The sequence below is a fragment of the Puma concolor genome, unplaced genomic scaffold, assembly GCF_028749965.1.
Source record: "Puma concolor isolate L17-30 unplaced genomic scaffold, mPumCon1.1.hap2 unalloc_scaffold_95, whole genome shotgun sequence".
Taxonomy (NCBI): Eukaryota; Metazoa; Chordata; class Mammalia; order Carnivora; family Felidae; genus Puma; species Puma concolor.
The window spans coordinates 45868-63506 of NW_028240308.1; the positions used below are offsets into that span (position 1 = coordinate 45868).

A 17639-nucleotide genomic window follows, 5' to 3' on the forward strand; every position below is an offset into this window, starting at 1 on the left:
CACAAAGATGAAGAGTTTCATAATACACTGTGTTGGTGAGGATGTGGGGAAATAAGCACTTTCATGTACTACTGGAGAGAAGGAACACTGGAACTCTCATGTTAAGAATGAATCCCTATGTTATACTGCTGGCTTTGAAATGGAGAAGGGGCCATCTTCCATGGAATGTAGGTGGTTTCTAGAAGGTAGACAAGAAAAGGAAATAGACTCTCCCCTATGGTCTCCAAAAGAAACGGCCCTGATGACACTTTGATGTTAGCCTAGTAAGACCCATGTTTGACTTCTGACCTTCAGAACTGTAAGATAATAAATTTGTATTGTTTAAAAAAAAAAAAAAAAAAGAGTGAATCCCTAAAACCCCAGGCCTCTCAGCTGATGAGGGAATAGTGAGAAGGGAGGGGGTCACTTGCCTCTGTTAATTTCGGGGGCCTTCCTCTCCTTAGACAGTCTTACAAAATGCTGGATGTAAGGGTCATGCCAGTAGCCAATGCTTACTGCAAACCTGGAAGGGATAAAAAGGGAGGCAGGTGAGTAGACGTCAGTAGATTCAGGTTCTCGGGAACCAGGTCAAGGAAGAAAACCATCTACTTCACAAGGCCAACACGCTCCCATTTAGCACTCCGTTACAAATGTAAACAGACTCAGCCATCCGCCGAGGTGCTCACTTACACTCCTCTCACCCTTCCCACGGCGGCCATGTGTCACCTCTCTTTATTCTGACTGCTAATTCCTTTCCCAGGACACTGGAGAGCATATAACCTCACCTCATCCCTCACCCAGAAGACGTGCAAGCATTTATTCACTCGGCAAACTCACTGGCCAGAACTATTCAGACAACCCTACTCAACCAGAAGTTCTGGGTCCACAGGAAAGGAGATCTAGAATTGTTTTGTCAAACTCGCCAATGACTCCCTAAGTATTTCCCCCGGCTCTGTCATTTCTGTCATTTCACGTCCCTTAAGGAGTAAAAGGAAAAACCAGGAACAAATAAACAGAACAGCTACAACCTAGAAAATGCCGTTGTAGCTTACCCTCTCTGGCATGCACTACAGCCTGGAAAATGCTACAGTAACCTAACCTCTCCCCAGGCCACACGACAGGGAATCAAAGCTCTAGTGTTCTAAGCCAGGGATCTGAAACCCCAATGACCACTTAAGGTCTCCTGGCAACCATGAGTGGAACCAGCCTTAGGACAAGGACATGTAATGGAAGAAACCTGGATCCTTAAGGCCGAGCCACTGTGGGCCTGCACCCCGCTCTACCTCTCCACAGACATTTTGAGAGTTTCCAAATGTCTTTATCGCTTAAACCAAACGGAGTCAGGCTTCTGTTACCTGCTACACCCTGAAGCATCCTAAGTGATATCCTGAGTGTATGAGCTCATTTCCCTGTTTCTTGATGAACAAGCGGAGAGGGGAAGGGGTGAGTGACTGTTACCCAGCTAGAGTCTGAGCTCCCAGAGGCAGATATGATATCTTCTCTTTACGTCCACTGACAAGGCTTACCGCTGCCTTGACTGTGGTCGGTGCTAATCCTGTACAAACCTATCCCCCCCCAGTCTCTCTCGTGTCCACGTTCACACATCCGCATACACACACACACACACACACACATAAGGAAGCACATACTTTTGGTTTCTCGAGGCAGCAAGTCAGCACGGAAATGCACAAAGCACTCATTAAGGGACACGATTTGCTACGGGCCCAGACTGTCCAAGTTTTCCAAGGGTGAACAGGCTCAGCTGTCTAAAACGGTGCTTTTCAAACGATGAATTATGGCCCACCCGTATAATAAAATCAGTGTAGTAGTCTGCAAGTCTCCATCTGTGAAAATGCAGTCGAATAGAGTGAAATAGAAAATATCAGTATGCATTCCACACTGTAAGAGTTAAGACGGTTTTGTGAAGCTTTTGTTGAGGTGGGTGTTTGGGGTAAAATGCAATGAAAAGTCTGTTCTCCAAACAAACAAAATAGACTCTTAAACACAGAGAACAAGGTGGTGGTTGCCAGAGGGGGCGGGGGGATGGACAAAATAGGCAAAGAGGGCTTAAGAGGTACAAACTTCCAGTCATATAAGTAACGCACAAAGATGAAAAGTGGAATATAGGGAATCCAGTCAATACTACTCTTATAACAGTACGGTGACAGATGTGAGGACACGTAACTGTGGTGAGTGCTGAGTAATATGTAGATTTGTCAAATCACTATGTTGCACGCCTGAAATTAATGTGACATTGTATGTCGACTATACTTCAATAAGTAAAAAAAGAGAGAAGATGGTGTTCTCACTGTTGGCGGGTTTGAGGGGCACCGGCCTCAAAGGAATCACCTAGTGCCATCTAGTGGTAAAGGCCGTATCTGCAGTCCAAGAACCACAGACTAGTGATGCGAACATCAAACATGGACCTAAGGGTTGGAGGCGGCCTTGGAACTGACCTGGTCAACCCTGACATCCGATGCCAGAATCCTTCAACAACACCAAGCCACTGCCTGACTATGCACCACAAAGAAGGCACTCACTCCAATGCCCAGCAGCCCTACCTGCTGAAAAGCTGATCGAGTTGCCCCCCTCCACAAGCTCCGCGTTGGACTTACTACCGCCCTCCTCTGGATGACAAGGAGCAGTTTCCCCTCCTCTCAACCGTATTCTCCGTCTAGTTAATACTATTGATTCCATCAAGCCATCTTTGGTGAGGGTCTGCTAAGTGCCAGCCATTGGGGATACAGTAGTGAACCAGACACGAAGATAAGGAAGGGCTTGTGACAGATGAAGGACAACAGCACGGAGGACGGATGGACCTACGTTAGAGAACGTGAGAGGGAAAGCCTCTCTGAAAAGGGAATGGGCTGAGTTGGGTCCTTACACAACTGGAGAAAGCTGTGCAAAAGGGGTTCTAGACAGGAGGAAGAGCAGACAGAAATGCTCTGAACAGGAACCGCCTTGGAATGTTCCAGTAACAGAAAGTCGGTAGGGAGGCTGGAGAACAGCGGAGAATCAGGAGAAACTAGAGAGGCGGGTGGTGGGAGCCAGGGAGAGACCTCTGCAGCCACGTGCAGCGGCCCCAAACCACGGCGAGGTGCACAAACGTAACAGGTGGGGACAGAACACAAACGTATCTGGTCACAAGTCCTTATGACTCCCACTTTCTAATGTTTCCAACATGCGTCTCCTTCTGGTCTCCAGATCTAGAAGACTGCCAGTGGTTTGTGGGAGGAAAAGGGGGGATGTCACTGATCTGCCCTTCAGAGCGGCTAACATGAGAAGATTTACAGAGCACTGCTAAGAAGAGTAAGGGTCAAAGAACTAGCGGGCACTGCTGATGGGGAGTGCCAAAGGGAGATGGGCAACCTGCTTCAGAGCTTAGAATTCTGTCACCCCTGGGAGCCCAGCTGAACATGGTGGATCCACACAAGGAAACACTAACCGGTCATCTCAGACATGAACGAGAAGGATCAGACATGCCAAGATGTTCAAGACACCGTGAAGGGAAAAATGGTAGGCCGAGAACCTATGTAGCCAACGTGCCCGTGAACACGTGTATGTGCGTATCTACAGACAAGGACTAGGGAACTGGCGATTTCTGGTGTGTGTGTGTGTGTGTGTGTGTGTGTGTGTGTGTGTGTGTGTGTTTTAATTTATCTCTATGTTTTAAACTTTTTCTCCATGAACTATATGCCATATTTCATCTAAGACATTATCAATTATAAGACTGAAAAAAGAAAGAAGAAACCCTGCCAGCTAGTTAGCTTAATGTTTTTCTTATTGCTTACAATTTTAATTTTGTGCTTGTTGGAAAAAGCCCGTTTACTTGTTTGTTTAATTAGTTTTAAAGTAGGCTCTGTGTGCAACGTGGGGCTTGAACTCACAACCACATCCAGAGTTGCATGCTCTGCTGACTGAGCCGCCAGACGCTCCTGCAAAAGCCCTTTTGTGCTTATTTAAACGGATTGAAAGGGAATGGATGAATGCAGTAAGAGGGTTAAGTCTTCCCTTTTGGGGTATCTGTGAGTTTCCACACGATATTGACCTTCGGGCCGCCAAGGGCATTGGCAAGGCTGCATCCCCAAGAGATCACCATCATCCTCTCCAAGATTTCCTTCCACGCTACCGACCGTCCAGGTGCAGGTTTTGTTACTGAGCCTTTCTCGATCTCATCAGGAGGTACCAATGGATGGTTCTCCAACAGCATCAGGATTTGTGCTCCTTCTGCAAATGGCCCTTAAAAGGCACGTGGACAGAAGCACCCAAGAGCTGACGGTGTAGTCCTCCGGCCATGCCGCAAGCAACAATGACCACATCCACTTGCACAGGTAATGACAACTCTAACACGACTTGGCAGTGACCGCGGGACACATCGAGAATAAATCACAGCTGATGGCAAAGACGTGAGAACGTGTGTCACAGCATGGATCAAATACAGTATTGCCTTCACCACATGAGCAACAGTAAGCTTCGATATCATAAGCAAACATAAAAGGCAAAATTAAGCGATGAAAAGTACCCGTGACATCACAGAGTAACATCCTTAAAACATAAAGAACTTACAAATCAGTAAGGAAAAAAATCCTAATATCCCAGAAGAAAGGCCAAAAATGGGCAGTTCACCAAAGAGCCAAGTGACCACTGAATATACAAAATAAAGAAACCCAAAAATGCAAAATGAAAGCAGAAACAGCAAGCAGTATATCTGCTATCAAATCAGCAACAAAACCGTTTAATAGAACCCGGCTTTGGTGAGGATGAGAAAGAGGGCACCTGAGCCGCCAGAACTGTAAACTGTCCCTGCCATGCCACGAGGCACTTCGGCTGCTGGTACTCAAAGCTGAAGAGTTATATTTACGCGATGACCAAACAATCCCACTTCTAGGATTTTACCCTAAAGAAATAGTCAAGAATGAACACAAAAAGGTTTCGGTAAGAACACTGAACCTGGGGTTACGCTATCAGGTGAACAAAGCAAGCTACAAAATTCTATGTACAGAATGTTCCCAATTCTGTTAGATGAATGCGTACATTCACGTACACGTGAATATACATACATGTACAGTATACATATCGAGACTTCCCAGAGTAGGCACCAAAAGGTGAACAGTGGTCGCCTCTACACTGACGCTGTGCACCTAGTGCTGCTGTCTGTCCGTCTGTCCCCACCACAGTCCTCTGTTGCCCAAACCCAGAAAATAGCCCCTCTCTTTGTGTATCCTGACTTTGTTTAAAACCCAAAGCATCAAAAATCTCAGATTTGGGAAGACCTATTTCGCAGTCTTCGGTCAATCCCTATTGCTTTCGAAATTTTCATGACATTCACATGCCACCTGTTCAGTGTAACATTTCTTTAAATCAACTCGCTTTTCTTTACTACTCAGGTCTGACGTGCTATATGGGATTTTCTTCTAACACACACTATAATAAATACCTAACTATTAAAATTTCAAACATCTGTGTGCCACCTAAAGTCATTTCACATTCCTTCCGTGGGAAACACTGATCTGGGCCAACCGCCTACTCACTCGAGAGCATTTACTGACTCTGCCATATAGGCATGAGTACCACCTGCAACAGGAAGGGGGTGACACGCTCTCCGCCAGGGATTTCTTCACCTGAAGGAAAGGGCAGGGGCCCTCCACGCTCTCCCAGCCAGTGAGGATCAAGGCCAGGTTCATTTTACTTCTGTCAACACTCCTGAGAGCTGACTACAATGCCAGGCATCATTCCAAATGCTTGACCAATAGGAACGGAACGCCTACAACCCTCATAGTGACCCCCCGTGGGAGGCACTGCTTTACAGACTGAGGTGAAGGTCGGTCCCTCAAGCTGCAGAACCCTATAGAAAATTTCATTCTAGGGGTGCCTGGGTGGCTCAGTCGGTTAAGCGGCCGACTTCCGCTCAGGTCATGATCTCACGGTCCGTGAGTTCGAGCCCCACGTCGGGCTCTGTGCTGACAGCTCAGAGCCCGAAGTCTGTTTCAGATTCTGTGTCGCCCTCTCTCTCCTACCCTCCCCTGTTCGTGCTCTGTCTGTCTCTGTCTCAAAAATAAATAAACATTAAAAAAATTTAAAAAAAAAAGAGAAAATTTCATTCTATTGCTTTTCAAACCTATTTACCCACCTGGATTTGGATCCCTCCCCCGACACTTCAGTGGCTTAAATGATATCAGTGTGTGTGTGTATGTGTGTGTGTTTACGTGTGCGTGTGTGTGTATATGTGTACACACACATTTATACGTACATTATACACATATGTAACGTATGCACACATACACATACATACAACGTACTTAAATGCAATTGCAAAAATCAATCCGATACTCTTAGCGTCAATTTTTAAGTTTGAAATTTGAACTACATACTGCATACTAGCCTAAGATACTGCTCTACCTCTTATTAATTTTATTGTTCTTTCTTTTAGTCTCTTTTTTTCTTTTTGTTTCTATTTCTTGGTAGTTTTATTCTTGGTTATAAATGGAAGGCAGGAAGCAAAGTCTTAAGGGCAACAGACTTTGTACCTAAACAGACTTTCAGTTTGTTTCCTTTCTTGTGAGCTCTGTTGCTTTCTTAAGTAGATCTGCAAGGCCTTAAGTGTTGAATCACCTAAAAAAAAAAAAAAAAAAACAAAACTGAGCCTCAATTAACTCACACGCTATCGTTTCTTCCCGACAGAGGCTACTGGTATTGCCTTTTGGCTTCAGCTAACATCCAATTACTTTACAAGGATTAATATGTCCTAAAATCTACTGCCTCCACTGTAAGTACTCATTGACTAGTGGGCAAGGCATTTATGAAAAAGGAACCAACATTCACAAGAAGGTGAGTTAAGTAGGAGAAGTCAATCAGAAAGTTCCCATGGTACAATGTCTCATATCTGACTTAAGCAAACAAAAAACCCAGTTAATACAGAATATAGTAACAGGATGTCATGGGCCTGAATAATGCTGAAGTTCTTTTGGAAAAAATAAAACATTTAAGCACATGTAGTCTGAATATTTTCTCCCAGTCTGTCTTGCCTGTTCATTTTCTCAGTGCATCCATTTTTCCTTTGTAAGTAGTGCTTTTTTTGGTTCTGTATCCAAAACATTTGCCTACCTCAAGGTTGTCAACATATGCTCTCATGGTTTCATATAAAAGATTTATGGTTCTAGCTTTTATATTTCAGTTTATGATCCATCCCAAATTAATGTGTACACAACGAGGTAGGGGCTAAGGCCCATTTTGTTTCCACGTGAATATCCACTTTACCCAGAATTATTCATTAAAAAGACGTCCCTTTCGCCCACCGAATTGGCTTGACAATCTAGGTGAAGTTCAACCAACAGTACTTGTGTTTGGTCTATTTGTTGGACTCTTTATTCTGTTTCACTGATCTATCTTTATGCCAAAGACTTTGATTGCTGTGGCTTTACTGCAAGTCTTCAAATTAAGCAGTATTAAGCAGTTTAAGTTCTTCAACTCTGCTCTTCGTTTGAAGACTTTTTTGGATATTCAAGACCCTTCACGTTTCCATATACATTTTTGAAACAATCTGTTAATTTCTTCTAAAAAAAAAAAAAGATGGCTAGGATTTTGACGGTGATTGCACTGATTCCACGGATCAAGTCAGGGAGAACAGGAATCTCAAAACATCAAATCTTCCAATGCATGAACAAAGCGTATCTCCCATTTATTTCAGTCTTCTTGTTTTCCTCTCAACAGTGTTTTACGGTTTTCTGTGTAAAGTTGTTTTGCGTCTTTCGTTATATTTATTCCTACCCACTTTAGGTGTTTGGATGCTATTGTCAACATTTTCAATTTAAATTTTCCTACCCATGTATGTATACGTACAATATATCTATCTGACAAAGAATTCCTATCCAGAATATATAATAAACTCCAATGAGTCAAAACCAAAAACCATTAACAACAAAAATGGGCAAAAGACTTGAACAGACAGTTCACGAAAGATGTAGGAATGTCCAATAAACACACAAAAAGATGCCTAAGATCATTAGTCACCAGGGAATTGCAATTTAAAACCATAACGAGATGCTCTTTCTCCCTCACTGACAATACAGAACGTTAATAAGGATGTTGAGCAACTGGAGTTTCAATATATTGCTGGTGGGAAGTGTAAAGTGAGAAACCACTTTGGAAATTAGTCTAGCAGTTAAATATATACCCACCCTGTGACTAAGCAATTCTATTCCTAGACATTTATTTGAGAGAAATTGAAGACCTGTATAAGAATGTCCCTTGTAGCCTATTCACAATGACCAAAAACTTCGATACAACTCCTATGCCCTATCATTGGAGAACACACGAATAAATCATGGTGTATTCACAGATGTATAGGAACAAACTACTTTACACTGACAAAGACTCTTTCCTTGACCAAACTCTAGCCAGGTTCCTCGAGCCCTCTTCTCAACTAGGCTTCAACCTTGACTTACTGTATAGAGACTCAAACAAACACTAATGTAGACTTTAACAGCTCAAGGCTCCACCCCTAGGATGATTCCGGTACCCCTTAGTGCCTGCCCGAGAAAACTCAAGGCTGCCGAAAGCATCCATTGTTTCTTCTAGCCAACACTGAAAGATCAGGTCCCTGTCTCCCAGTGAGCAAATCCAGGTGGTTTCACATGAACCAATACCTTTCCTGGCTTTTGTAATTTTTTACTTCTGACTTTATTTACCCCCAACTTTACTCCCTCATTCTCTCTTTAAAATCTCCTCTGTACAAACTGGAGTTGAGTTTCATTCACTCCGGACTCTTTTCCTTATTGGAATAGTTAATTACTGATTAAACTCTGTCCTCATCACGTGAACTAGTATCTAGCTTTATCTTTAAAAAATTTTTTTTAATGTTTATTTATTTTGAGAGACTGTGTGTGTGCGTGGATGCACACGCAGAGGAGGAGCAGGGGGTGGGGGAGACAGAGAGAGAGAGAGAGAGAGAGAGAGAGAGAGAGGAGAGAGAATCCTAAGCAGGCTCTGCACTGTCAATGCAGAGCCAGACATGGGGCTCAATCCCACAAAACGTGAGATCATGTCCTGATCCGGAATCAAGAGTCAGATGCTCAAGTGACCAAGCCACCCAGGCGCCCCTGGCTTTATCTTTGATAACGCAAACAACATGGATGAATCTCAAGGAACACAGTTGAGTGAAAGAAGACAAAATAATACATACTGTATGACCCCATTTCTATGACATTCGAAAACAGGCAGATCTAATCTACCACAGATTTCGAAACCAGAAAATGACTGGTGAGGGTAAGGAGACTAATTAGAAACATATGACAAGGGAAGTTTCTAGAGTTTCAGATATATTTTATACCTTGTTTTGGGCGGCGGTACACAGATATACCGTTGACTCTTGAACAACACAGGGGTTGGGGTGTCAACCTCCTGTGCAATCAAAACTTTGAGTATAACTTTCGATTCCCCAAAAACTTCACTACAAATTGACTACTGTTGACCAGAAGTCTTAACAGTTGGTTAACATGTATTTTGTACGTTAGATTTATTATATATTGTATTCTTTCAATAAAGTAGGCTAAAGAAAATATTAAGAGGGGCACCTGGGTGGCTCAGTTGGTTAAGTGTCTGACTTTAGCTCAGGGCACGATCTCATAGTTCATGGATTCGAGCCCCGCATCGGGCATTCTGCGGTCAGTGCGGAACCCACTTTGGATCCTCTTTCTCCCTCTCTCTGCCTCTCCCTTGCTCGTGCACGTGCGCACTCTCTCTCTCTCTCTCTCTCTCTCTCTCAAAAATCAATAAGCACTAAAAAAAAAGAAAATATTAAGAAAATCATAAAGGAAATACGTTTAGAGTACTGTACTGCATTTTTCAAAAAAGCCACATATAAGTGCAGTTCAAACCCATGTTGTTCAAGAGTCAACCATATACACTTGTTAAGACTCATCAAACTGAACACTAAAGACCTGAGCATTTTATTTTATAAATCATCACCCTCTCACCCCTGTTCTCCCACCTCCATTTTCTTCCTTCCCCTCTCCCTCTGTCTCTTAAGAATACCTGGGGAAATTCTGAAGAACAAGAAAGATGAGCGATATAGCTGACCCTCCGATGGGGGATATTCCCCATTCAATATCCACTTACCCCTTCCTCCTTACCCCCATTTTGTTTGAGGTATCAATCTGCCCCGTGAGAAATTCTCCCCTCCCACACTTTCTTGCAGCTAGGGGTGAGGTCACCTGCCCAATTCTGGCCAATGAGAAGTATGTAGAAGTCTACAGGGTGGGACTCCCTGAAAACCTACTGCTTTCACAGACTCAAACACATGCTTTGGTTAGTATCGCTTTCTTTTCTTTCTTCCTGGAGTACAGCTGCTCAAATGAACTAAGGAGATTGTGCTACTCACTGATACAACCCTGTTTTACCCCAAGCTAGAGGAGCTCTTGGCAAGTCACGACTAACACTTCGCAAGTCAAAACGTTTAGGCATCGAAATGAAAAAAGCAATTCCGACTGGAAGTCAAGAATGATCTACGCATTGCTGTGCTAAAGTATACCTAAGAATTTAGTATGTAAGTGATATTTCAAATCAATGGAGGATACAGACCATCAACGGACAGTGTAGGAACAAAAACTGCTAACTTATAACATACAAAATTATAAAGATAGATGAATGCTCTAAGCAATAGAAGCCAAAACCATACAAGTGCTAAAAGAAAAGGCAGTGATTGAAAACGGTCTCATAAAACGTTACCCAAAAGCCCCAAGCCATAAAGTTAGACTTGGGACCATAAAGATTGATTCAGAATTTCTGCATCATGAAATGTACGGTACAAGCTAAACTTAAAGACAAGCAATAGTTTGAGAGAAAATAATGGAACACATACGTAGGCAAAGGACTACTACCATACATATGACAAGTTCTTACAGACCAATAAAAACATAAATGAAACAAAAATCCAAAAACCCAGTTAGGAAAATATAAGGAGAAAGGCGTCATGTAAAAAAATATCAGAGATAGTGAAGAACTAAAAATGCTCAGTCTTAGGACGCCAGGGTGGCTCAGGCGGTTGAACGTCTGGCTTCGCCTCAGGCCATGATCTCACAGTTTGTGAGTTCGAGCCCCGTGTCAGGCTCTGTGCTAATAGCACAGGGCCTGCTTCGGATCCTCTCTCTCCCTCTCTCTGCCCCTTCCCCGCTTGCTCTCTCTCTCTCTCTCAAAAATAAACATAAAAATTTTTTTTAATAAAAATACTCAGTCTTACTAGTGAGTATAATAAAAGTTTTTTAAATAAAATAAAAATTTTTAAGAGGTATTATCCACCTGCCAGCTGACAGACAATTTAAGAGACTGAGAATATTCTGTATTTAGCATCTCTTTTACCATGAGAACAGAAACGGACACAACCTCTTTCGAGGACCACTTTGCAAAGGCTTCTCCCCTGAAATCCATCTCACTGGGAAACTGAACCGCACACGCAAAGATGTGTATCGCAGCCCCGTTTTAATAGCAAAATCATAGCTACCCAAATAATGAACAGAAGAACAGTCACATAAACTAAAACCACACTGTGGAATACTGTTCAGCCATTACAACAACAACAAAAAAAATGGAGACAAAAACTTATATGTACAGTATATTCAGATTAGACTAACGAGTTGGGGAAAAGTACTGACTTTTGCCCTTTAACAAATTAACCATTAGGGGGCACCTGGCTGGCTCAAACAGTATGTCATTCTTGATCTCAGGGTTGTGAGTTTGAGCTCCACGTTGGGTGTAGAGACTACTTAAAAACAAAATCTTGGGGGTGGGGGGGGGAATCTGGGTGGCTCAGTCAGTTAAGCATCCGAATCTTGGTATCAGCTCAGCTCATGATCTCACATTTTGTGAGATCAAGCCTCGCATCAGGCTCTGCACTGACACAGTGGAGCCTGCTTGGGATTCCTTCCTTCCCCCTCTCTCTCTGCCACCCTCCTTAACCCCACGTGCACACACTCGCTCGCTTGCGCACGCTCTCTCTCAAAATAAATAAGCATTAGGGGCGCCTGGGTGGCGCAGTCGGTTAAGCGTCCGACTTTAGCCAGGCCACGATCTCGCGCTCCGTGAGTTCGAGCCCCGCGTCAGGCTCTGGGCTGATGGCTCGGAGCCTGGAGCCTGTTTCCGATTCTGTGTCTCCCTCTCTCTCTGCTCCTCCCCCGTTCATGCTCTGTCTCTCTCTGTCCCAAAAATTAAAAAAAAAAAAAAAAGTTGAAAAAAATAAATAAGCATTAAAAAAATAACAAAAAAAAAAAATTAAAAAAAAATCTTAGGGGCACATGAGTGGCTCCGTTGGTTAAGCGCCTGGCTCTTGATTTTGGCTCAGGTCACGATCTCATGGTTTGTGGGACCGAGCCCCACACTGGGCTCCACGTAGATGGCATGGAGCCTTTCTCGCCCTCTCTCTCTCTGCTCCTCCACGTCCCCCCTCAAAAATAAATAAACAAAACATCAATAATAATAATAATGTTTAAAAAATTAAAAAAATCTTAAAAACATAATCATTAAAAAAAAAATAGTATTCTAGATTTGAAATCATTGTTTTTCATAGATATTTTCCAAAATTTAAATTGTTGCTTTTTTGAAAACATGAGGAGAGGGTTGCAGAAAATCCACGATTTACGGGACCTTCCTGATGGGCAAGTTGGGCAGCTAATTTATCCTCACCAGAATATTCCAATTCTAAAGTGACACATCTTCTCTGAGGATGGAAAGCAGCAGCCCCCACCTTCAAATATTCAGATCAATCTCTCAAGCGCTGCTCTCTGGGCACGGCTGCAAAGATGCAATCCGTGTGCTGGAAAGGCCTAGGCCCTTGGGAAAATGCCGCCTCTCCAGGAAGGTGATCCTGTGACCCACCTGCACCTCAAGGGAGACATTTTTGGATTTGGTTGAAATCAGATTAACTCCTGTAATTTTTACAACAGGATTTCAGACTTACAGCCCCTGGCCTGGTATCTAAAACAGACAGACCACTCAAATCCAGTGAAACAGAACAGCAGAATGTTGAGACCTCATCAGGAAGTGCAACCCTGAGCATCGGCATTCAGTTCCTCGTCACTTTGCCGCCTGAGAAATGGGTCTAGCAGGCACGTGGCTAAGGCAGACACGGTCATTCCCCGCACCTTTCTTCTCGCGGGGGGAGACAAACGTTCAACACTACGCCTACACCGCAGCTGGACTGACCACCGCCAAGGACACACACAGAGAACACGGAAGGGGCTGGGCCCGGTCTGCAGGTGTCAGGGGCCTCCTGGTGGGGCCGCATCTGAGATGAGCCAGAGGGCTTGGCTTCTTCTTTCACTCACTGGCCTCACCCACATCCAATCTGTCAACACATCCCATCACCTCCTCCTTCAAAACGTACCCAGAATCTGGTCGATTCTCAGCCCTTCCAGTGCTACCATCCTGACCCAAGACAGCAGCACCTCTGTCTTGGAATATTCCATCAGCCTATTAACTGATCTCCCTGCTTCCGTCCTTGCTCCCTACAGGCTGCTCTCAACAGAGAAGCTAGAGTGATCCCATTAAAACCCAAGTCAGGTCACCTCGTTCTTCGGTTCAAAATTCTCCATCGGACACCACCACAAGTCCCTAAGACCCCTTCAGCCCTCCTCCTTCTCCCTCATGCTGGCCTGGTCCTTCCTGGAACAAGTCAGGCCTGCTCCCTCCATGGGGCTTCCTACCCTCCCTGCTCTCTGCCTGGGACACCGTTTCCAGAGACATCCACAGGGCTCCCTCCCTCACCTCCTACAAGTCTGTCCCCACCATTGTCCTTCTCAGGGGGCCATCTCAGGGGAAACTCTAAGCTCTACTCAGAGATACCAGCCTAGAGGGGCATCTAAAGGACAGGAAAAAAAAAAAAAAAAACCCTCAGGTCCTAAGGAAAAACACCCTGAGGACATAGCAGAAATAACTGACCAAGCAAGGTGGAAAGCAGAGATCGGGGTCGAGAGAGGCCGCGCTGCTCACGCATAAGGCGGCGCGGCACCAGGGCGGAAACGCAGGGTGCCACCGCGGCGATGGTGACAGACATGGATGAGAAGAGGTGATCACTAGAGACGAGGCGTTCCAGAAAACGAGTGCCCTGTGCGTAGCCTGGGTCCTCCACAAGCACCGTGAAGCCGACTCGGCTGATGGCAAGAAGGTCGAGACAGACAGGAGGACTGTGGGCCAGGCACCCAAGACGTCCACGGATCAGGTGAATAACCAGGAGAAAACAGTAATGAGGAGGAAGAGAGGGTGCTGCACCTGGGGACCATGGATCTCAAAGAAACGGGGAGTTGGGGGGGGTCAAAGAACAAGGACACAAATCTTGCACCCCCGATCCTGAAATCTCATACCCCGGGGTATGAGAAAACAGAGGCACCATCTGAGAGGACTTCAAAAAAGGATATCCCCGGGGAAGGACCAGGGTCAAAGCAAAGAGAGGGAAGAGATGGCTAAGGAGAGGCTGAGGAAAGAGACGAGGCTGGCGATTAAGGAGTGGGAATTTCCCAGGACACAGGGAGGGTCTGGGGAGAGGGGGTCAGGGGTAAACAACAGAGGGAACTGCCTTGGGCGGGCAGCACAGGACGGAGAAGACAAGGAGAGGGGAGATGGGTAGTGGCGAGAGTTAGCGGTCACAGTAAGCGCTGGAAAAATACCTGCGGAATCCCATGGAATTTTTAAGCATAAGCCCAGAATGTCCGCTCAGAAGAGTTCTCACTGTAGGACCGCAGGACTGAGAGCACAGGCCCATGCTGATGGTCACGGCACTGACGATGACAACTGGGACAGTGCTGATAATAACCACCAGTCTTCGACCCCTGCCATGTGCCAGGCACTGTGGGGAGCGCGCCACATTTAATCCTGCCGACAGCCGTCTGACACTGTTCACATCACTACTATCCCCGGGAGGGCTCTGAAAGGAAGGAGGGAACAACCTGCAAGAGAAGTAACAGAACCGCACGAGTCCTGGGAAGCTAACTGGCTCCCGTGTTAAATTAGGGCTGTTATGGCCGTAACCTGAGGCGGGGGGAACCAGCCTGATCCACAGGGATGACATATTCAGTAACTTCAACCAAACAGTGTTCGGAATGGAGGGAAATCAAAACCAGTAGTAACAATTTATTGAAGGCTTCACGCTGTGCCAGATCCTGTGCTAACTGCCTCGTGTCTGTGATCTCATTGAATCCTTACATCCCAAAGGTGGGTTACCATTGTTATCCCCCCACTTCAAAACTCAGACGACAGACAGCCCACGGTTCATGCAAGGAATCCCTATTTAATAACGTGATCTTTTGACAAGATTGAAGGGTTTAACACGTTACGGTGAAGATATCACGGAACTTGAAGGAGAGAGACCTACAACATGTCTTAAAACACTAACTTACGGATTCTCACAATCTTTTTGCATGTTTTTTTCACATGAGGGAAAGGCCAGTGCAAAAGAAGCTTCAATGAAATGCGCCCAGATGGCAAACACGCCCAGGCTTTATCGCCCAGGACCTATCCCAGCAGATTCTGCTTCCGTGAGTCTAGAGTAGGACGTGAGCATCTGTGGTTTCTTTCTTTCTTAATTTCTTTTTTAACATTTATTTATTTTTTGAGAGAAAGAGATAGAGCATGAGCAGGAGAGGGGCAGAAAGAGAGGGAGACACAGCATCAGAAGCAGAGCCCGATCAAGAAACTTGATGCAGAATGGTTTAGTGGCAGAGCTAGGATCAGCTTGACAGAGCCTGGCCCCAAGGTCCATGTTTTAAAGCACTATGCTTAGTCTCCAAGAACCTACAAAAAGTGCGAGCCTTAACCCAAAACCTTGGCATTCCCCACCTACATTCCCTAGTGGCCCCAGCTTCAAGGGCATTCTACCCATTCCTTTAACAGTTCGCACTCCCCTGCTCTGCCCCAACACCCTCCTATATCCCCGTTTTGCATTCAGCCTTGTGATCTCAGCTTCAACATTATTGCCTAAATTACAAACTCGAATGGCATGCCGTATTTCTCAGCACTCAACACAAAACCGTAATTATGTATTTCACAGGGAATTATTTGCTTCCTGTCTTTTCCGACGAGGTGGTGCTGCCGTCAGACGCCACGTCAGTCCTATTCATCATGTGTTCCCAATAACTGAATACCCACCAACCATTCAAAAAAGAAGGCTTTGGCACAACAGATACGCTCAATAATTTCTGTGGAACGAATGAATAAAGTACACTCGAGCCTCGTGCTTCCAGGTGTGTGATACATGTCTGTGTTCACGATACTGCCCTCACTACACCCCCAAGTATGTAGACCCCTGTGGCATACAGGCAAGAGCTCTGGAAAATGCTGGCTCTGCACAGCAACATTATGGGGCCCCGGCAGTCCATTCCCCCCCCGCCTCCCCCCCCATTTCGACTGGCCTGAGTTTCAGGGGCACGATGGGGATCGTAACAACCCCCAATGAAAAGTAACCTATTAAAGAGGAAGAACTTGCACTTCTCCTAACTCCTCAAGACTAGAATTATTTGCTTCACTGTCTGTGAAGTCTGTCTCCCAGCAAGACTTGAGCCTCACGAAGGCCACAAGACCCCGTTCGGCTGGTTTAGGGCCGGATTCCCAGTCCCGCTCTCCCCAGGCCTGACACACGGCAGAAGTGAGACAATTACCAGTTAAATAAATGAACCGCTGCTCTGTGCACTTCACAGGTGTGAAACCAGGGTCGCCGGAAATTGACGGGTACCTTCTGGCGCACCAGGATGTTCCCGATACGCTGGGATCACAGGCCCGCCTCCCACCTAGGCCCCAGCCCCCCAGGGACGCCGGCCCCTAAGCCCGAGCCCGGCAGGCACCTCTTGCATATAGAAGCATCTTCGCAAGTGCAGCGCACGCCCTCGTCGTCTGGGTCTGTCGAGGAGGAAGAAGAGGCTGTGAAAGAGGGCCTCCTCAGGCTAGCGGCCATGGGCGTGGAGGTTCCGGGGTGCCGTGCCCACCGGGGACATGGAAGCGGGCTCCACAAATGCCCTGGAAAGGAGTGAGCCTCTGAGAACACCGGAGAGAGGGGCTGGGCTCCAGCGGTCTCAGCCGGTGCGGCTCAGTGACGCCGCCCACCTCAGCTGCCCCAGCAACCTTCCCGCTCATTGGCGCCTCTGCCCAGACGCTCATTGGACAATTTCTCCGCCCCCTTGGCCCGCGGAAGGGCTCATTGGATAGCTCTATTGGCCCCGCCCACACCACCGCAAGTCCGCTGAGTAGGGGGAAGGAAACAAGTGGACGCAAAACGAGAGCACCGCAATGCTTTCTGGGAATTGTGGTCGTGGGTGCGCTGGGAGTGCATTGGGTATTCATTTGTTTACTTACTTATTTACTTATTTATTCATTTATTCATTTGTGTGTGTGTGTGTGTGTGTGTGTGTGTGTGTTTATTTATGAACGAGAGAGAGAAGACAAGTGGGAAGGTCACGGGAAGGAGAGAGAATCTGCAACAAGCTGTATGCGCAGCGCAGAGCCTGACGCTAGGCTCCATCTCGCCACCGTGAGATCATGACCGCAACTGACATCAGGAGGCGGTCGCTTAACCCACTAAGCCACCCAGGTACCCCAGGCTTTGGGTTTCTTATTGCTGGTCAGAAAATTTTATAACTGTGATTCACGCAGGGCGGGAGAACTAGCAGGATGCTCAGCTTTGG

At 45.8% G+C, this 17639-nt stretch overlaps 1 protein-coding gene across 1 annotated transcript in view; it reads right to left on the reverse strand.

The window, feature by feature from the left end:
- The window catches only part of LOC147570818 (leucine carboxyl methyltransferase 1-like), a 44563-nt gene extending 27619 nt beyond the window's left edge, over positions 1-16944 (reverse strand). Inside the window, exons 1-2 of the mRNA XM_086696762.1 lie at positions 16803-16944; positions 411-502 (exon numbers count right to left, since the gene is read on the reverse strand). Of these exons, the coding sequence (XP_086552888.1) occupies positions 411-502; positions 16803-16912 (202 nt within the window). The 5' untranslated portion in view covers positions 16913-16944. The remainder of the gene's footprint in view (positions 1-410; positions 503-16802) is intronic.
- Positions 16945-17639: the final 695 nt, after the last annotated feature.